This window comes from Stegostoma tigrinum, unplaced genomic scaffold, assembly GCF_030684315.1.
Source record: "Stegostoma tigrinum isolate sSteTig4 unplaced genomic scaffold, sSteTig4.hap1 scaffold_96, whole genome shotgun sequence".
In the NCBI taxonomy this organism is placed as follows: Eukaryota; Metazoa; Chordata; class Chondrichthyes; order Orectolobiformes; family Stegostomatidae; genus Stegostoma; species Stegostoma tigrinum.
The window spans coordinates 600,001-621,911 of record NW_026728820.1 but is presented as its reverse complement, the minus strand read 5'-3'; the positions used below and the strand labels follow the sequence as shown (position 1 = coordinate 621,911).

Sequence of the window (21,911 nt, the reverse complement as noted above, 5' to 3'; positions counted from 1 at the left end):
GCAATACCTCAGTACTGACCCTCTCATCGAGGGACACTATCTGAATTCTGACACCTGCATAATGAGGCACTGCCTCAGCGTTCACCCTCTGACAAACTCCTGACGACCCCCTGTAAAGACTGACAGTCTCCCTGGACGTCCTATAAATACTGACAGTCTCTCCTGGACCCACAATGAACACTGACATACTCCCCAGGGACTCTTTGTAAATACCCACAAACACACACACACACACACACACACACACAGGGACACCCTGTAAATATTGACACACACACACACAACCTGTGACACCCTGTAAATATTGACACACGAACTGGTAATCCCCTGTCAAGACCAAGAGTCCCCGGGGACACACTGTGAATATTGACACATCTGTGTGACCCCCTGGAAATACTGACAAAGCCCCTGAAATCACCTGTAAAACTGACACACTCCGTGGGACCCCCTGTAAATATTGACACAGTCCCAGCAAATCCTGAAAATACTGACAGTCCCTGGGACCCTCTGCAAAGACTGACGCATTTCCCGGGGCCTCCTTTAAATACTGAAAAATTCCCGCGATCTACAGGGGTTCAGGGACTGTGTCAGTATTGACAGGGGCTCTTGGTGAGAGTGTCAGTATTTACAGGGTGTTCCGGGGAATTTGTAATTATTTACAGGTGCTCCCGGGAGTGTGTCAGTAGTTACAGGCGGTCCCATGGAGGGTCAGTATTTACAGGGCGTCTCAGGGATTGTGTCAGGATTGACAGGGAGACTTGGGGAGAGCGTCAGTAGTTACAGGGGGGCCCGTGGACTTTGTTTTTTCAGCGGGTGTTAGGGAGAGCTACAGTATTTCAAGGTGGTGCCAGGGAGTGTGCCAGTATTTACAGGGATTCCAGGGGAGTGTGTCAGTATGCACCGAGCCCCTATAAATTCTGACACGCTCCGCAGGACTCCCTGTAAATACTGACATAGTACCTGAGAATCCCTGAAAATGCCACCACACTCCCAGGGACCCTCTGTAAACGCTGACACATTTCCCAGGGCCCGCTTTATACACTGAAAAATTCCCTCGGCCTCCTCTGTATACTGACACACATCCCCGGACCCTTGTACGTATAGACACACTCTACACAACTAACCACAAATCCTGGGATATCCCGTAAATACCGACACACACCTCACGACACACTGTAACTACTGTCACATTCCCTGGAATCCGCTGAAAATACTGAGAAACTCCCTGGGGCTGCATGTAAATACGGACACATTTCCCGGGGACCCCTCTAAACACGAACACATTCCCTGGGACTTCACCTAAACACTGACACATTCCACGGAACCCCCGTAAACACTGATAAACTCCCAGGACCCCCTGGAAATAATTACACATTCCCCATTCCCCCTGTAAATACCGATACACACCCCGGAACTCCCGTAAACACTGACACACTCGACCCCCGGATACCGATACTCTCCCTGGGACACCCTGCAAATACTGATGCAATCACCGGGACCCCTGTAAATTCTGTCACACTCCTCGGGAAGCCCTCTAAATACTGACATATTTCCTAGACACCCTTTAAATACTGGCAAAGTCCCAGAGAACCCCTGAAAATACTGCCACACTCCCCAGGACCCTTTGTAAATACTGATATATTCCCCGGGACCAGCTGCAAATATTGACACATTCCCTGTCCCCGCTTTTAGTACTGAGAAACTCCCTGGGACTCCCTGTATATAATGACACATTTCCCAGGGTCCCCTCTAAACACTGACACATTCCCCAGGAGCTCCTCGAAATCCGGACACACAGCCCCAGATCCCTGTACAGACAAACTCCCTGCGACCCACTGTAAATACCGACACACCACCCCTCCCGGGACCCCCTGGAAATACCAAAACACTGTAGGGATTCTCTGATTCTATTCTATGATGCCCTTGTCCTGTGAATGAATGAATAAATAAAGAAACCTGGTGAAGCCGCCAAACAGCATAGCCAGCAAGTGATAGATACAGCAAAGTGACCCCACCATCAATGGATCAAATCTGAGCTCTGCAGTCCTGCCACATCTCGTCATTTACTGTGGTGCACAATTAAACAACTGATTGGACGTGAAGACTCTTCACATATCCCCATCCTCAATGATGGAAGAGCCCAGCACATCAGTGCAAAAGATAAGGCTGAAGTATTCATAGCAATCTTCAGCCAGAAGGACCAAGTGGATGATTCATCTCGGGCGCCACCAGCATCACAGATACCGGTCTTCAGTAAATTCAATTCACCCCACGTGATGTCAGGAAACACTTGGAGACACTGGATACTGCAAAGGTCACAGGCCCTGACAATATTCTGGCAATAATACTGAAGACTTGTGCTCCAGAACGTGCCGCTCCCCGTGCCAAGCTGTTGCAGTGCAGTTTCAACACTGGTATCTACCCGACAATGTGGAAAATTGCCCAAGTATGTGCTGTATTGCAAACATAGGACAAATCCAACCTGGCCATATACTGCCCCATCAGGCTGTACTCAATCATCAGGAAAGTGATAGAAGGTGTCAGTCACATTGTTATCAAGCAGCACCTGCTCAGCGACGGCCAGTTTGGGTTACGTCAGGGCAGCTCAGCTCCTGACCTCATTACAGCCTTGGTTCAAACATGGACAACACAGCTGCATTCCAGAGGGGAAGTGAGAGCTCCAGCCCTTTACAACAAGACTACATTTGACCAAGTGTGGCATCAAGAAGCCCGAGCAAAACTGGACTCAATGGGTATAAGGGGACAAATTCTCCACTTGCTGGAGTCATACCTGGCACGCAGGAAAATGAATGATCTTATTGGAGGTCAGATATCTTAGCTCCAGGGGATCCCTGCAGGAGTTTCTCGGGGCAGTCTCCGAGATATAACCATCTTCAGCTGCTTCATCAATGAACTTGCGTTTATCATAAGGCCAGAAGTTGGGGTGTTCCTGATGATTGCACAATGTTCAGCATCATTCATGATTCCTCAGATCCTAAAGCAGTCCTTGTCCAAATGCAACTAGATCTGGGCAATACCCAGGCTTGGTCAGACAAGTGGAAGTTACATTCACACCACAGAAATACCAGGCAATGACCGTCACCAACAAGAGACAACCCCCGCCCCCCGCACCGACAAACAATTTGTTACATTCACTGCATCCCACACTGTCACCGTCGTGGGGGTGAGCTTTGAACAAAAACTGAACCAGACTCACCACATAAACACAGTGACTACAAGAGCAGGTCAGAGGTGAGGAATGCTGCGGCGACTAACCCACCTCCTGATTCCCCAGAACGTGTCCACTGTCTACAAGGCATAATTCAGGACTGTGATGGAACGCTCCCCATTTACCAGGATGGCTGCATCTGTAACAACATGCAAGAAGCTTGACTCCATCCAGGACAAAGCAGCCCAGTTGACTGACACGATATCGACAATCATCCACTCCCTCCACCACCAATGATGAGCGGCCTCAGCAGCACTGTGTACGATCTACAAGATGCATGGCAGAAATTCGCCAAAGCTCCTCATGCAGTACCTTCCAAACCCATGACAGCTTCCATCTCGAAGGACAAGGGCATAAAGTACACGGGAACACCTCCTTCAATCCCACTCCAAGCCACTCGTGATTCTGATTTAGAAATATATCCGGAATCCTTCACTGCGACTGTTCAAAAGATGGGAATTCCCTCCCTCATGGCACTGTGGGGGCAACCCACAGCAGGCGAACTGCAGCGGTTCGAGAAGGCAGCTCACCACCAACATCTCCAGGGCAATTAGGGATGGCCAATAAATGCTGGACCAGTCAGTGACACACACATCCAACAAATAATTGAAGAAACAAACTCTTATTAATTAGTGATTTTTCACAGTCTCACAGCCAGCCATGCCTCATATACACACATCTTAGTGACAATGTGGTGACCGTAACCAGACCCACAGTGAGCCTGGGCTCATCCACACTCCTCCCAGTCACATTTCTGATTTGAAAAATACACCTTTTTCACAAGAAATCTCTTTGTATATGTACAATGTCACAACTGCAGTTGCGTTCTGTCCAGCTGCGTATCAAATAAACAAATAAAGCATTGGACTTTGGCTCCACCCAATGAACCAAAGACCTCTCTCAGACATACAACAAAAATATTTACATACATGTGAGACACGGGGAGGGTCCGATAACTGAGTGGACCCTCATTTACCTTCAGCAGGAAAACCTCAGACAGTGGTCCTTCCCGACTGTGCCTCGGCAGCAGCAGCCCCATCGTCCCAGTTATGCCCCAAGCTTTTAGTGCATCCCAGTTATGCCTCGTGGACACACCACCTGGTTACTGACAGGGAGCCTGGCAGCATCTACACGCTTCCGGTGTAGGGTGCGACAGTGACTGTAAATGGTCTCACAGTGGCCCTGGCCTCATTCGCACAACTCACAGGAAGTCCTACTTGACTGTAAACGGTCTGACAATTGCCCTCACCTCATTGACACACCTCCAGTAATTATACAGGGACACAAAACAGTCTCACACCGAGCATGGCCTTATTTACACTCCTCCCAGAAACTAAACACTGATTGTCAACAGTATCACAGTGGGCCTGGCCTCATCTCCATGCTTCCGACTTACTATACGGTGACTGTGAACAGTCTCACAGCAAGTCTGTCCTCATCCGTGCACATCCCAATAACTATATGCTGAAGGTAAACATTGAGCCTGGCCTCATCCACACACTCCCTGCAGCTATACGGTAACTGTAAAAGGTCTCACACTGAGCCGAGAGAGAGTAGGAACTGCTAATGCTGGAGTCTGCGATAACTGGGTGTGGGCTGGATGAACACAGCACGACAGGCAGCATCAGAGCAGCAGGAAAGCTGATGTTTCGGGTTTCACCCACAGCCACTTCCAGGGCAGTGTACTGTGGCACAGGCCAACAAGGTGCACATAAACAATCTGACAGGTCGTGCCCTTCTCACCACCCGCCAATCTATGTTTTGTTGTTTGTTGGAAAGTTCTGATGATGACACATTGTACCAAATGACTTTGTCAGTCTGCTCTGGGAACTACACGACAGGATCCAGCCTCTCCTTTTCCCACAGGGTCTCGAGCACGCTGCGTGCTGACCACTACCTGATGGACTGGCGGTCAGACGTTTGTTTCTTTGCAAATTTCACAACAAAGGACATATGTTATAGAACGGTCCAAATACTTGGAGCTTTCCGTGGCAGAGAGGCCAGTCCCTTCGTTCGCAACACTGGGATCAGGTCGTACCTCAGTACCTAGTGACACTCGGTCTTTGCGTACTGAGAGTCTACACACAGCTTAATGCACAACAAGGTGGACATCAGGATGAGGGTGACATTGGGTACGTTCTTCCCCCACTTAGCCAGAGCTTAGTACATGGAGTTGTTGCAGACACGGTCTATCTTAGGCTTCCAGTAGGAATGGAAGATGGCTCGGATGAGGGAAACAGTGCAGTGTGGGTGATGGGCCAGAACTGTGCCATGCACAACAACAGAGAGAGTGCCTCACACCTGATGACCAGGATTTTACCCACAATGTGCACCTCCCAAGGCTTTCTGCACGCCCCAGGCTCTCTGAACTGTGTGCCCAGCACTTTTGGGTAATCTGCCCTGACGGTGAAGGGAATGAAGGATCATTCAGGCCAGATCCCAAAGAACATGGCCTCACTCTTGTCTCGATTTACCATGGCTCCCGAGGCGAGTTTGAAAGGGTCACAGATGCTCATGAACCTGCGCACTGACACTGGGGCTGAGCAGAGATTGGTGACATCGTTATCGTACAGGGACGCTTTGACCTGCAGGCCCGCTCTACCTGGAATAATCACACTTCTCAGGCTCACATCCTTACTGATGGACTCAGCAAAGGGCTCGAGAGAGTGGGCAGCCCTGCCAGACCCTGGATCTGATGGGTAAGCTCTGTGATTCCCATACGCAGATTGAGACTGCGCTCATGATGTCGGTGTAGATCTGTCGGGCCCAATTGCAGATTCTCTCCCCAAAGCCCATTGTATAAAGCACATCCCACATGTTGGTCTGCAATATCCTGCCAAAGGCCTTCTCTTGGTCCAGGCTGATGAGGCAGGTATCCACCCCTCTGTTCTGCCTGCCGGTGATCGTATCCCTCGGAGCGCGAGGCTCTCAGAGATCGTCCTGTCCGCTGCAGCACAGGTTTGGTCAGGGTCACTCACCAATCGCAGAGCAGATCTGACCCAGTTACACATGACTGAGACAGGATTTTGTAGGCTACACTCGCCAATTATCTTGGTCGCTGATTTCTAACTTCCTCCCTCAATCCCTTCCACTTGCAGGTCAGGGTGATGATACCATTCCTCATGGATTCGCTCATAGTACCTGACAGAAGCATCCTGTCGTACAGCTCCAGCAGGCCCTGGCCAATCAACTCCCAAAGAGCTGAATACAACTCCGCTGGAAAGGCATCACTTCCCAGAGTTTTATTCTTTTCTTAGGACTCGAAGGCCTTCTCCAGCTCATCCAGAGATAATGGTCGGTCCAGGCTCTCCTGCTTGGTGTTGTCGAAGACCCCCAGGATCGAGGACAGGAATGTCTGGGTGTCATTGCGCTGGCTGTGGTCAGAGTGTCATACGGACTGGCTTAAAAGGATTTGCTGAGCTTCAGGATGTCAGATTGAGACAAACTTATCGAGCTATGTTCATCCTTCACGCTGCTGAGCACAGAGCTCTCCTTTAGCATCTTCAAGAAGGAATGTGAACACATCTCATTAGGTCACATGCAGCTTTAAAGGACACTGATTTGGCCTCCATTGGAATACTGTATCTAATTCCAGTCTCCCTGCTGTAGGAAGGATGTTGTGAAACCGGAAAGGGTTCAGAAAAGATTTACAAGGATGGTGACTGGGTTGGAGGGTTAAAGCTAAAGGACGAGGCTGAATAGACTAGGTCTATTTTCCCTGGAGCATCAAAGGCTGAGGGATGACCTGATAGAGATTAGTAACAGCATGAGAGGCATGGATCGGGTTTATAGACATTGTCTGTTCCTTGGGGTGGGAGAGTCCTTAACTGGAGGGCAGAGGTTTAAAGTAACAGGGGAAAGATCTAAAAGGGATTTAAGGTACATTATTTTCATGCAGAGGGTGGTGTATGTATGAAATGAGCTGTTAGAGAGAGGACTGGAAGCTGGTACAATTTCAACATTTAAAAGCCATCTGAATGGGAAAATGAATAGGAAGAGTTCAGAGGGATATGGGCCAAATGCTGGCAAATGGGACTACATTTATTTAGGATATCGAGTCAGCATGAACAAGTTGGACCAAACGGTCTGTTTCAGTGCTGTCTGTCTCTGACTGTTATTCTCTCTTGCTCCACAGTGCAGACCCTGAACCGCAAGATTATCTTGGAGGCCTCCAAGGCAGAGAGTGGGGCTTGCTGCCTCAACACCTCCTGGGGCTCCTCCGTGACAGGGACCCGATTGTCTGTACTAAGAGTAGGTGTTGCACGGGTTTCTGGAGTTTGAACAGTTTTGCCCAACTCTCTCTCACCTTCTGAACACTTTTCAGGACAAAGAACTTCTTGGTGTTCGCTTTGACTGCCTCCCACCAAGTGCAAAAAGGGTCTTCATCGTTCTCCAACCTGTGTGCTCTCTTTTGAGCTTCTTAATGATTTTTCTGGGGTCAACAGTTTCACATTCAGCTTCCATGTTCCCTTGCCAGCCCGCTGGTCATCCTGTAGGTGACAGTCAGCCAGCAGGAGGCAGTAGTCAGAGAAGAACACCGGCTTGACTTCAATGGATATGATCGAGGACGTGTGGGCGCAAACAGGAAATCTATCCAATGGGTGTATAGACCCGTCTGGCTATGACCAGGCGTTTCTACTCTATGCTCAGTCTGCAGGGGTGCTGAAGATGTTATGCAGCTTGGCAAATTCAACCGTTTCCATCAGAAATCTGGACGTCGAGTCCAGTTCACTGTCATACCCTCCATATTGTTCATTCGTGCCGATGATGCAGCTGAAGTCGCTGGCCAGAATGACTGGCCTGGACATCACCAGCAGCAATGGAAGCAGGACGGCCAACCCCTCACTCTTTCCCAGTGGGGTCTCCATGTTAATTACTCCGGGAAGCGTTTCTCTATGGGCCTGGCCTGATCCACACATCTCCCAGGAACTATATGGTAACTGTCAACAGTCTTAAAGTGAGCCCGATTGATTCACCCTCCTGTCAGTAACTTGCCAATGATTACTGCCTGTTTCACAGTCCGTCCAGTCTGATCTTCTCTTCCTCTGAGTGAATCCTTTCTGTCCTCTTCCATTCAGCCCGTGCCTTTGCGACGACAGCCAGATTCCCCTTCAGGCTGCATTTCATTCTCCTCACTGTCTCGGTGCTGCCACATACATCACCTGTCTCTCCATTTCCCTCTGTAATAGTTCTTGTGAAACCCATCCCCCTCCCTGCCCAACCTTCCAGCTGCAATGTTGGAAGATCACCACATTGGGCATTGCCATTAGTGCTCCAGCTCATTCATATTTCTTCACAAAACAGAAACACAACTCATCAACAAGAGTAAGTGGCAGGCAAATGAGATACATCAGACATCTAAAAGCAGTTTTTTGTTCAAAAGTGGAACTAACTTTAATTTGTATGCGTACAATAGAATCAAGAAGAATAATACATATATAGCATGCAACTCATTTCTCTGAACACATTTGTGCAAATAAATAATATCTCTGCAGTTCAACCAATTCCAACAGCATAACATTAGAGACAGAACATTTGGAAATGATACAGAAATTTCAGATACTAATGATTTAAAGAGGAGTACAGATTAAGATCGGGGAAACTGAACATGGTGTACACACAAAAATCCATTTCGCAATTGGAATGCCTCATTCAGGCAATTACATCTCTCTCCCTCAGTCTCAAATGGTCTTCTTCCCATTCGATTTTCTTCCACTCTCTGGGCCACCCCCAATAAGCAGTTCCCTTCCCTCCCCAGTTTAGCCTCATGCCTTCCTTTACACTGGTATGGAATGGTATCTTTCTAGTACGTTTGATTTTCGATGAACACACCGCATTGGTTTGTGACCAGTTCGGCCAGTTGAACCTCACAGAATATGAGTTGCCTGATTGTTCCATATTAACAGCCCAAATCAGGGAGCCCTGGCTGTCAGATAAGAAGTGTGAGGGTCAGAGATGCTGACACCCTGGCAACTATCTCTGAATGAGGCAGTGCTAAAGTTGAAGACAGTTCATTTGTAAATAAAAGTTGAATTGGAGATCGACACTGGCCTCAGTGTATTTAAAATACATCTCCAGCACTGGGTTTGAATATTATTGTTATCCTTTTGTTATCAAACATCTCTGTGAGCAGTGATCAGCAGGGTACATGGAGATGTGGGAACAGGATTGTTTAGATTCCCTACAGTGTGGAAACAAGCCCTTTGGCCCAACAAGTGCACACCAAACCTTGGAGCGTCCCACCCAGACCCACGTCCCTGAACACTATGGGCAATTTAGCATGGCCAATCCACCGAGCGTGCACATCTTTGGACTGTGGGAGGAGACCGGAGCACCTGGAGGAAACCCACACAGACACAGGGACAAGGTGCAAATTCCACACAGACTGAGGCTGGAATTGAACCTGGGTCCCCAGTGCTGTGAGGCTGCAGTGCTAACCGCTGAGCCACCGTGCCGCCCCATATCGTGTTGCTTTTGCACAAACTTTGATGAAGAGGAAAATGCCACTGATAATGGGAACTGCAGATGCTGGAGAATCCAAGATAACAAACTGTGGAGCTGGATGAACACAGCAGGCCAAGCAGCATCTCAGGAGCACAAAAGCTGACATTTCGGGCCTAGACCCTTCATCAGAGAGGGGGATGGGAGAGGGAACTGGAATAAATAGGGAGGGGGGGATGCGGACCGAAGATGGAGAGAAAACAAGATAGGTAGAGAGGGGATAGGTCAGTCCAGGGAAGACGGACAGGTCAAGGAAGCAGGATGAGGTGGTAGGTAGGAAATGGAGGTGTGGCTTGAGGTGGGAGGAAGGGATGGGTGAGAGGAACAACATGTTCGGGAGGCGGAGACAGGCTGGGCTGGTTTTGGGATGCAGTCGGGGGAAGGCAACAGCTGGGCTGGTTTTGTGATGCAGTAGGGGGAGGGGAAGAACTGGGCTGGTTTTGGGATGCAGTTGGGGAAGGGGAAGAACTGGGCTGGTTGAGGGATGCAGTTGGGGAAGGGGAGATTTTGAAGCTGGTCAAGTCCACATTGATACCATTGGGTTGCAGGGTTCCCAAGCGGATTCTGAGTTGCTGTTCTTGCAACCTTCGGGTGGCATTATTGTCGGACTGCAGGAGGCCCATGATGGACATGTCGTCTAAGGAATGGGAGGGGGAGTTAAAATGGTTCGCGACTGGGAAGTGCAGTTGTTTGTTGCGAACCGAGTGGAGGTGTTCTGCAAAGCGGTCCCCAAGCCTCTGCTTGGTTTCCTCAATGTCGAGCGGGTCAGGAGTGAGGGGGCAGGTCACTGTGAGGGGGTCAGGACTGCAGGGGCAAGTCACTCTGAGTGGGTAAGGACGGAGAGCGCAAGTCCTTGTGATTGGGACAGGACTGAAGGGGCGAGTCGTTGTGAGGGGGTCAGGGCTGGAGGGGCAAGTTGCAACGTGCGGGTCAGGACTGCAGGGGTAATTCGCTGTGAGTGGGTCAGGTCTGCAGAGAGAAGTCGCTGTGAGCAGGTCAGGACTGCAGGGTCTAGTCACTGTGAGCGGGTCAGGAGTGAGGGGGCAAGTCGCTGTGAGCAGGTCAGGACTGCAGGGTCTAGTCACTGTGAGCGGGTCAGGAGTGAGGGGGCAAGTCGCTGTGAGCGGGTCAGGACTGCAGGGGCAAGTCACTGTGAGCGGGTCAGGATGGAGGGGGCAATTCGCTGTGAGCATTTCAATCAGTCACTGCATCCCATTTCCCTCAGGCACTGCATCCCATTTCCCTCAGGCACTGCATCCCATTTCCCTCAGGCACTGCATCCCATTTCACTCAGGCACTGCATCCCATTTCACTCAGGCACTGCATCCCATTTCACTCAGGCACTGCATCCCATTTCACTCAGGCACTGCATCCCATTTCACTCAGGCACTGCATCCCATTTCACTCAGTCACTGCATCCCATTACCCTCAGTCACTGCATCCCATTTCACTCAGTCACTGCATCCATGCTGCATGGTCCATGCTATGCATAAATGTGGCATAAAATCCTTACTTGTATGTTCATTTCCTCTTGTAATAACATGTGGCATCATTAGCATCCTTAATCACTTGCATTTAATCGGAAAGCCTGGTACAAACACCAGATAACATGACAGTCAGAACAGAATGCATTTTCCAATGCTTAAAACATATAGTCCTTTGTGACTCAGTGAATAAAAATCCTCCAGATTTTACCGTAATTAAATCTCATAATAAAGGGAGTATGTCTGAAAGTCGTCTCATCCGAAGGAAAACAGACTTGCTCCAGGAAAGCTGCTAAAATATATCAAAAAAAATATATGAAATGATTCTAGAAATTTCTGCAACACAAAGATCAAAGGAAACAACAGTTTGATGAACACACTGTTAAGTGTTGCACTTACACATCACATTTTGGAAAACAAACCACACTGATTTTCTACTTTATAAAAAAAATTGTTCCAAGTCTTCATTATGCAGCAGAGAACTGAAAAGGTGTAGACTTTTAACCTGCATAGAAAGTATGTGCGGAAGTTTAAACAAACAAAAAAAAAGCCACTTCTGTCCTAAAAAGACAATATTATATTACAAAAAGGCAGGGAAGTTGGAGAATGCAGCATCATGCTTCCTGCAGAGATCAAGTTTTGTCTGTGTCGTAAAATACAAAAAAACTGTGGGCACTGTAAATCAGCAACAAAAGCAGAAGTTGCTGGAAAAGCTCAGCAGGTCTGGCAGCATCAGTGAAGAGTGAGATCTGAGGAAGGGTCACAGGACGCGAAACATTAACTCTGACATTGTCTACGTCATAGTGAGTTATGTCTATTGCTTCAGCAAAATCCAACCAACTCTGAATGAAAATCAAGCTGAAGAAATATCCAAAACATCCGCTGTCCCCGTTGTGGCTTCCTCTACATTGGGGAAACGATTCAGAGGCTTGGGGACCGCTTTTCAGAACACCTACGCTCAGTTTGCAATCAACAACTGCACTTCCCAGTCACTAACCATTTCAACTCCCCCTCCCATTCCCGAGAGGACATGTCCAACCTGGGCCTCCTGCAGTGCCAGAATGACGCCACCCGAAGGTTGCAGGAACAGCAACTCATATTCTGCTTGGGAACCCTGCAGCCCAATGTTATCAACGTGGATTTCACAAGCTTCCAAATCTCCTGTCCGGCCACTGCATCCCAAAACCAGCCCAGCTCGTCCCCGCCTCCCTAACCTATTCTTCCTCTCACCCATCCCCCCTCCCACCTCATACCGCTCCCTTGACCTGACCGGCCTCCTCAGACTGACCTATCCCCTCCCTGCCTCCGTACCCATACTCTCCTCTCCACCTATCTTCTCCTCCATCCATCTTCCACCCGCCTCCCCCTCTCTCCCTATTTATTTCAGAACCCGCACCCCCTCCCCATTTTCTGAAGGTGGTTCTTGGCCCGAAACGTCAGCTTTTGTGCTCCTAAGATGCTGCTTGGCCTGCTGTCTTCATCCAGCTCCACACGTTGTTATCTCGCATTCTCCAGCATCTGCAGTTCCCATTATCTCTCCAAAACAAAGGCTGCTGTCTTTCAAAACCCAATCTCAGATTTTGAAGATAGTCCTTACCCTGAAAAAATACCAAATATGTATAAAGAGGAAAACTGGACGTGAAACCATTCAAAAAATTTTCATTGGCACAACAAATGTTCCAACTGTAAAAGCAGGTTAAGCACCTGTATATGAGGAAACTGTACTCAAACTTTAAACAGACACTTACAGCCAACAAATGTGAGAAATAGCCATTTCTTGCTGGATTACCAATTCTGCTGTTGGGAAAATAGGCCTAGGCTTATCAATGTACATTCAAACAAGATAGCACCCTCTCAGAACTCAACACTCACAGTCGTAGAGTTCTGTTTTCACAGGTTGGAGTATAATAGCATCAAGCACAATACACCAAATCTTCTTTGGTACCTTTTCCTTCCAGAAAACGGCTTTTAGTAGATGTGCACAGAATTCATTTTATACATGTTGAACAGTTGCTAAGTTCAAGACGCCAGTTCCAGCACTTGGACTTGCATCTGCTTCATCATCAAAACAGAACAAAATAAAGACCCACTCCTTGTAAGTCACGTTTTCCATTTTTAGTGACAAGGTGAAGTGCGAGAACTGCTCACTTCATGTTAAAATCTCCTCAGTATGTACCTATATATTTCAATTCTGTGAAATATGTGGAATGAGTTCGAGAGAAGGATTAATTTTGTTGCGCTGGGAGAGAGCTGGGACAGTTAAAATAGGTTGAATGGCCTCCTCCCATGCTAAAAATGTCCATAACTGTTCTTGGCCCTGCTAAATTGAAGTGGCCATCCTTTCATTGTGACTGTGAGACGCAGCATGTTACGATAGATGGCACAATGAAGAAATCCTTTGTTATTAATGAACTTTTCAGCACTCGGCATTCTTCCGAAGTCAAATGTTCGATATGTACCTGTTGCGCTGACTTGGTTCCAAACAGTTATCATGTGGAGGTGCTGGTGTTGGACTCGGATAGACAAAGTCAGAAGTCACATGACATCAGGTTATAATCTGACACGTTTATTTGAAATCACACAAGCTTTGGGAGTGCAGTCCCTTCATCAGGTGCGGTCAGGGAGGAAAACACACAGACGCACAATTCATAAGCAGACAGATCAAAACATCACACAACTGGTGTGAGTGGAGTGTCAGATAATAAGTCTTCATCCAGGATGTTTGTTTGTTTGCAGATATTTTGTTGAAGAAACACACAACTTGTAGTTACAGTCAGTGTGGTATCTTATAAATTCTTGCTTTTGAAATTAAGGTTAAAACTCTAAGACAGATTCTGAACACAAGCCTCTCAACTACAAGTCAGAGTCTGACCTGAGATGTCACCTTTTGTACATTCCTGTTGCGCTGCCTGATTATCATGACAACACAGCACTGACATGGACTTTATAAACGCTTTACTTGCCTCTAACACTCTTGGTCACCTGTATAGAGTTATTATCTGACACTCCACTCACGCCAATTCTATGATCTTTTGATCTCTCTGCTGATAAGCTGTGTCTCTCTGTGGTCACCTCACTAACTGCACCTGATGAAGGGGCTGCACTCCAAAAGCTTGTGTGATTTCAAATGAACCTGTTGGACGACAAGCTGGTGTCATGTGACTCTGACTTCAAACAGTTATACAATGTGTTTTCAATCCTATCGTGACTTGACAATAAGTCAACTTCTTAAAATTTATAAAATGAGAATGTCAAGTGAAGTGTGTCTAACCTTGAGCACTTAAAAAAGGAAATATTACAACCATAGTCTAGTCAGACAGTAAAGACAGAAGGAATGATTTCATCGACTGTGTCTGACACCACACAATTAATCCCCCGATGGAAGAAAGGTTGGCTGCGTTCTGTTTCTTGAGGAACATCCAGCTAATACCACCTTACTACTGCTTGTTTTATTCATCTGGTGTTCCATCTAATTCCTTGCAGTCTTGGTCAAACCTTCATGTAATTTATTTAAATTTTCAAGAAAATAAATTTAACTTTTATTCCACAATTTTAACAGCTTTTAAGGTTTGAACGGTTCACTTCGTACACTGCACATGTTGTGTCAATAATTGGAGAACATGGTGGAAAAATCAAGATATATTGACAAGTAAACAAATGGCTAACTTCTGTTTCCTTGTCAGTCATGCCTTTTGAACAGAACATAAAGTTGCGCAACTATGTAGAGATAACAATTTAAAACTGCGAAGACCACTTTGTGGTCCCCACACCAACCTCTATTCACGACCTATTGATTGCATTACTCCGCCTTGGCAACAATGTAATATTACGCTTGTCTCAGCACAACCTTGGCATCTTGTTTATCCCACGATGAACGTCCGACCACACATTCATGCAATCCCTAAAGCTGTCTCTTTACATCTTTTCAATCCTGCCTACCTGTCTTGTGTCTCGGCTCATTAGCAGTGAAACCTTCACCTGGAACTACTTCACTTCTGGACCTGACAATTCCAATGCATTCCCTGATGGAGACCCACATTTGTCCATTGAACACTTGAGGTCGTCTAAAACTCCACTACCTGAGTCTCAACTTGAACCAATTCCTATTCTCTGTACTTTCTACCTGACTGATACTATTAACAGTAATTTTATTAAATTCTCATTTTTCTTTCCAAATCGTTACTTGGCTATGCCTATCGCTATTTTGGTAATCTCCACCAGTCCAACCATACTTCAGGACATCTGCACTCGTCTCATTATGTCCGCTTGCCCACTCTTGATTTTAAACAGCCCACTACTAGTTGCCAAACATTTAATTGTGTCGGCTTCAAACCCAAGAAGACACTTCCTACACCTTCAGCGAGCGAACTCACATCCAGAACCTCAACCCGAGCAACAAATCCTCTCAAAACTCGCTAACTTCCTACACCTCTTAGCCTCTGGACATTTCCTCTTTTAAGGCACTTTTTCAAACAATCCTCTTTCATCAAGCTCTTGATCATCAGAACTAACAACTTAATAAGGCTCAGTTGTATTCTGGGATCGTTAATACTCCAATCAGATGCCTTCAAAGTCTCCCTCCATTAAAGAGATTTTATAAGTGGTTGAAGTCATTGCCAAGCAGAGGGGGACGAATTGGGGAGTTATTTCAAAGAGCTACGATATGCCAAACGACCTCCTTCCACACTGGCCAACTCTGATTGTACAAAAACAAAACTGATTTTCAGACTTGGGAAGATCCCTCAAAAATCTCACAAGTAACCAGCTTTTGGGCAGAGTCGAGCTGCTGAGATGATAGACCAGGATTTAGGGGTACCAGGAGTGATAATATGCTGAACACAATCAAATTTTGAGGTTGTAGAATGATGTGGTCTTCGGCATTTTTGACACTTGGACCATCTTCCTTCCTTTCCACAGAACAAGTCAAATAGCGGCAGCACAACGTTGCATGGCCGCTCAAGCTTGCTCCACCGTCGATGATGATTGTGGCTGGTCTTCCACATCAATTCAACTTTTGCTCATATCTCATCCTCTTTTCAAAACATCGATTTATTCATGTGCAGTATCCCTCTCGCTAACTTCATGAGAATTCATTCCAATCACTGAACTCCTAACGCTGACCCACCCCAGGTCAAAAAATTCAGCTGAGATCAGGAACTGATCTCGCCTGTATGGCTGAGCTGGCTTTTAAAAAGTTTGCCAGTGAGAGAGTCCCAGTGAGAAACATTCATTAAAAAAAAATAATTGCATGGATTGCTCTCCAATCCTAAACTCTATTCAAATTCAGTTGGTTTGTGATGCAGAGTGATGCCCTGCAGAGAGGGCTCAATTGCCGTACCAGTGAGCTGACCACAAAGGGTCTTCGCCTCAACCCCTCGACTTCCCTGAGGCATGGTGATCTTCAGGTTAAATCATAACCAGTTGTCTCTCTCTAAGGAGTCGCCAAATGGCGGGCTAAGACTTTACCTTTAACCCTGATAACATGGCAACAAGCAGATAACTCAGCTGATGTCACTGACTAATAGAATCCTCAACTATACTAATATTAACGATGTGATATCATCAGAAGGCATGCTCAACTCAGTTTTAATTTGCAAATTAAGTTAACAACCATTCAATCAATATTACTGAAGTACTCATATTACTGATCGTCTCGATACAACATTGTGGTTACATCTGTTCATAACTGAAGTGTAATGTAATTGCCCTTACTGTGGTTTTATCAAAGTGATCCTGCAATGAGTCAATAAGCAGGTCACTCACAGGTTGCCAATCAGTGTGGACCCCCTCAGCTGTTATCACATGAGCCTCAAGATCATCCAGAACTTTCTGCAGTTCTTGAAGTTTCTCCAACGTCTTTTCCACCTGTTTCTGCCAGTTGCTCGCACGGATTTTCAGTTGTTCCCAATTTTCCTTCACTTCTATTGACTGTTTGCGGACAGCTTTGGCAATTCTCTGGGCTCTCTCTTCCGGGGCAGGTTCTGGAAATATGGAATGCAAATAATTTATCAACTATTCATGATTTTGATCGATAGATTTTCTTTCTAATCCCCTTTCCTTTAAAAGGTCTCTCTGGACTTTCTCCTGAAATTGGGATATATAGTATAAGACGAAAGATTTTAGTACAGGCACATCAATGATAAATTCTGTAATTAGCTGGCAGGTCGTGGAGCCATTAACAGAGAATCACAGAGAACCAATACAAAGCCAAATAAAATTCTGCAGATATTTGAAATTTCTCACTGCCAAGGAAACTTTAAAGAAGGAAAAGGATTAGCGACTAAATGGGTACAATTCTCAACAAAAGATTTGAAAAATCCTTTCAGGATATCTTTCATAGCTATGAGACAAACATCCAACACAAACCAACTTTCATCCTTCAGGACTGGCAAGTTAGAATGATAAACCCAAAGTCTACCCTGCATAGTTCGCTCTAGAATTCACTTAATGAGGTTGTTAAGAGATGTAGAGATAACAAAGTGTGCAGCTGGATGAACACAGCAGGCCAAGCAGCATCTGAGGAGCACAAAAGCTGACACGTTGGGCCGAGACCTTTCATCAGAAAAGGGGGAGGGGGAGAGAGTTCTGAAATAAATCGTGAGAGAGGGGGAGGCGGATCAAAGATGCATAGAGGAGAAGATAGGTGGAGAGGAGGCAGACAAGTTAAAGAGGTGCGGATGGAGCCAGCAGAGGTGAGTGTAGGTGGGGAGGTAGGGAGGGGATAGGCCAGTCCGGGGAGGACGAACAGGTCTCCGGGGCGGGAAGAGGTTGGGAGGCAGGAAATGGGGGTGGGGTTTGAGGTGGCAGGATGGGATAGGTGGGCTGGTTTTGGGATGCGGGAGGGGGAGGGGTGATTTTGAAGCTTGTGAAGTCCACATTGATACCATGGAGTGTAGGGTTCCCAAGCGCAATATGAGGTGCTGCTCCTGCAACCTTCAGGTGGCATCGTTGTGGCACTGCAGGAGGCCCAGGATGGACATGTTACCTGAGGATTGGTAGGGAGAGTCGAAACAGTTCGCGACTGGGAGGTGCAGTTCTTTAGTGCAAACTGAGCACAGGTGAAGCGGTCCCCAAACCTCTGTTTGGTTTCCCCGATGTAGAGGGGGCCACAATGGCAACAGTGGATACAGTCTACCACATTAGCAGATGTGCAGGTCAACATCTGTTTGATGAGGAAATTCTTCCTGGGGGCTGGGATGGGGGGGGAGGTATCGGGACCAGTGAATTTTAAACGTTGTGATGACAACATTTATGGATATGCAGGGAAAAGTGCTGGGTGTAGGGAGTGCTAGAGGGGAGTGTGGAGCGGATAAGGGGGTCACCTCAGGGTGGTGGGAAAAATGTCTTTGGTGGTGGGGTCGGATTGCGGATGGCAGAAGGGTCGGAGGACGACGCATTGAATCCGTATGTTGGTGGGGTGGTACGTGAGGGCGACGAGGACACTGTTTTGGTAGTTATTATGGGGTGCGGGTGTGAGGGATGAGTTGTGGGAAACGCGGGTGACACGGTTGAGGGTGTTTTTGGCCACTGAGGAGGGGGAAGTTCCGGTCCTTGAACAACCCTCAACAGTTTCTCTTTCAATTCCTCCCACTTCCTACAGACAAAGAGGGTGGCCAGGGTAGCCAAATGGGCCCAAGCTATGCCTGCCTCTTTGTAGGTTACATGGAACGCTCCCTCTTCCGTACCTACACTGGCCCTCAACCCCACCTCTTCCTCCGTTACATTGATGACTGTATCGGCATCGCCTCGTGTTCCCACAACGGGCTCGAACAGTTCATCCACTTCACCAACACCTTCCTCCCGAACTTGAAGTTAACCTGGACAATCTCTGATACCTCTCTCTCCTACCTGGACCACTCTATTTCCAACCACTGAGAAACAAATATCCATTTCAACTCCACCAATTCCCACAGCTACCAAGATTACACCTCCTCCCACCATATTCCTGCAACAATTCATCCCCTATTCCCCATTCCTTTGCCTCTGCATCTGCACTCCCAGGATGAGGTATTCTATTCCCGTATATCTCAGATGTCCTCATTTTTCAAGGAGCACAACTTGCCCCGCTCTGTGGTTGATAACGCCCTCGACCGTGTCTCCAGCATTTCCTGCAACAAATCCCTCTCACCCCACCCCGCAACAACAACCAAAACAAAGTCTCCCTCGTCCTAACGTACCACCCCACCAAACTCCGGATACAACGCATCATCCTTCGAAACTTTCAGATTCTCTGGGAGGCTACGGAGGAGGTGGCAGAGCCTTTGGCCTTCATCTTTGAATCCTCATTGTCTACAGGTTTAGTACCAGAAGGCTGGAGGGTTGCAAATGTTGTGCCCTTGTTCAAAGAGGGCAGTAGAGATGACCCAGGTAATTATAAACCCAGTGAGCCTTCCGTCTGTTGCAGGAAAAGTTTTGGAAAGGATTATAAGAGAGAGGATTTATAATCATCGAGCAAGCACCAATTTGATGGGAGATAGTCGACATGGATTTGTCAAGGGCAGGTCGTGTCTCACAAGCCTCATTGAGTAATTTTGGAAGGTGACCAAGCACGTGGATGAGGGTCGGGCAGTTGACGTGGTGGACATGGACTTCAGTGAAGCCTTCGATAAGGTTCCACATGGTAGGCTATTGGAGAAAACATGGAGACATGGGATTGAGGGAGATTTAGCAGGTTGGATTAGAAACTGGCTTTGGCGAAGGAGGCAACCAGTGGTGGTTGATACAAAATATTCAGCCTGGAGTCTGGTTACTACTGGTTTGTCTCAAGGATCTGTTTTGGGGCCACTGCTGTTTGTCATTTTTATAAATGACTTGGACGGAGGCATTGGTAGATCGGTTAGAATTGGGCAGAAAGGTGGCAGATGGAGTTCAATGCGGATAAATGTGTGGTGATTCACTTTGGGATGAATAATAGGAAGGCAGAATATTGGGTCAATGGAAAGATTCTTGGTAGTGTTGCTGTGCAGAGGGTGTCCATCAATGTCGATCCCTGAAAATTGCCATCCAGGTTGACAGTGCTGTGAAGAAGGCTTACGGTGTTTTAGGTTTTATTGGCAGTGGGATTGAGATCCGGAGCAACTGTCCAAAAAGCTGGTGCGGTCTCATTTGGAATATTGCGTTCAGTTCTGGTCGCCCCATTACAGGAAGGATGTGGAAGCATTGGAAAAGGTGCAGAGGAGATGTTGCCTGGTCCCGAGCGAAGGTCTTCTGAAGAAAGGCTGAGGGACTTGGGTCTGTACTCATTGGAGAGAAGGTGGTTCAGAGGGGATTTAATAGAGACATACAAGATGATCAGTGGATGAGACAGGGTGGACAGTGTGGGTCTTTTTCCGAGGATGATGACGTCAGCTTGTATGAGGGGGCACAGCTAAACAGTGAGGGATAATAGATTTGAGATAGATATCAGAGGCAGGTTCTTTACTCAGAGAGTGGTAAGGATGTGGAACCCCCTGCCTGCCAATGCAGTTAGCTCAGCCACATTAGGGGCATTTCAACAGTCCTTGGATAAGCATATGGATGATAATGGGATCGTGTAGGGGGATGGGTTCACTGGTCCATCCACATCATCGCAATGAGCAAAAAAGCACACCGTTGTGTCTACTTCCCAGGAGGCTAAGGCAATTCCGTGTGCCCACAAGGGCAACTTTCATTGATGTACCACAGAAAGCATCCTATCTGGATGCATGTCACAGCACGGTTCCTCGAGCAAAACAATCCCTAATTATTATGGCTCCTGCCTTTCTTCTTCCAGGCAGAATTGGTTCTGCTTTGTCATAACTAATTTGGGAGAAAATCCACGCTCAGTCTAAGTTAATTCTTCCAACAATTCAGATACCATGGAATACTGAGCAATGAGTTGGTGTGTGAGAAAAAGAGAGAGACAGAGCGCGAGAGAGAGAGACAGAGCGCGAGAGAGAGAGACAGAGCGCAAGAGAGACAGAGCGCGAGAGCGCGAGGGAGAGACAGAGCGCGAGAGCGCGAGGGAGAGACAGAGCGCGAGAGAGAAAGGCAGAGCGCGAGAGAGAGAGGCAGAGCGCGAGAGAGAGAGGGAGAGCGCGAGAGAGAGAGGGAGAGCGCGAGAGCGCGAGGGAGAGCGCGAGAGCGCGAGGGAGAGCGCGAGAGCGCGAGGGAGAGCGCGAGAGCGCGAGGGAGAGCGCGAGAGCGCGAGGGAGCGCGAGAGCGCGAGGGAGAGAGAGAGCGCGAGGGAGAGAGAGAGCGCGAGGGAGAGAGAGAGCGCGAGGGAGAGAGAGAGGGAGAGAGAGAGCGCGAGGGAGAGAGAGAGCGCGAGGGAGAGAGAGAGCGCGAGGGAGAGAGAGAGCGCGAGGGAGAGAGAGAGCGCGAGAGAGAGAGAGAGCGCGAGAGAGAGAGAGAGCGCGAGAGAGAGAGAGCGCGAGAGAGAGAGAGAGCGCGAGAGAGAGAGAGAGCGCGAGAGAGAGAGAGAGCGCGAGAGAGAGAGAGAGAGCGCGAGAGAGCGCGAGAGAGAGAGAGAGCGCGAGAGAGAGAGAGAGAGCGCGAGACAGAGAGAGAGAGCGCGAGACAGAGAGAGAGAGCGCGAGAGAGAGAGAGCGAGAGATGGGCAATGAGGGAGAGAGGGAGAGACAGACAGACAGAATAGGTGACAGAATGTGAGTGTGTGAGCGCTGCATCAGACACAGAGAGATGTTGCTGAGGTGGAGATAGTTGAGAGTGTCGATCAC

The 21,911-nt window shown here is 47.7% G+C and overlaps 2 protein-coding genes across 11 annotated transcripts in view; both read right to left on the bottom strand.

Annotated features, from left to right (window-relative positions):
* LOC132209460 (uncharacterized) overlaps nt 1–21,911 on the bottom strand; it is a 277,592-nt gene that overhangs the window by 215,759 nt on the left and 39,922 nt on the right. The window lies entirely within an intron of this gene.
* The window catches only part of LOC132209459 (utrophin-like), a 134,228-nt gene continuing 120,934 nt past the window's right edge, over nt 8,618–21,911 (bottom strand). For 4 of the 10 annotated variants that reach the window (XR_009445543.1, XR_009445540.1, XR_009445541.1 and 1 more), the window contains one exon: nt 17,080–17,195. Coding sequence is in view for 6 of the 10 variants with exons in the window: in XM_059644510.1 (XP_059500493.1) it covers nt 9,979–10,923 (945 nt within the window). In the remaining 4 variants the exon portion in view is untranslated. Of the gene's footprint in view, nt 12,813–16,926; nt 17,196–21,911 lie in introns of those variants that run through there. The other 6 variants (XM_059644514.1, XM_059644513.1, XM_059644512.1 and 3 more) reach the window with 4 other exon arrangements.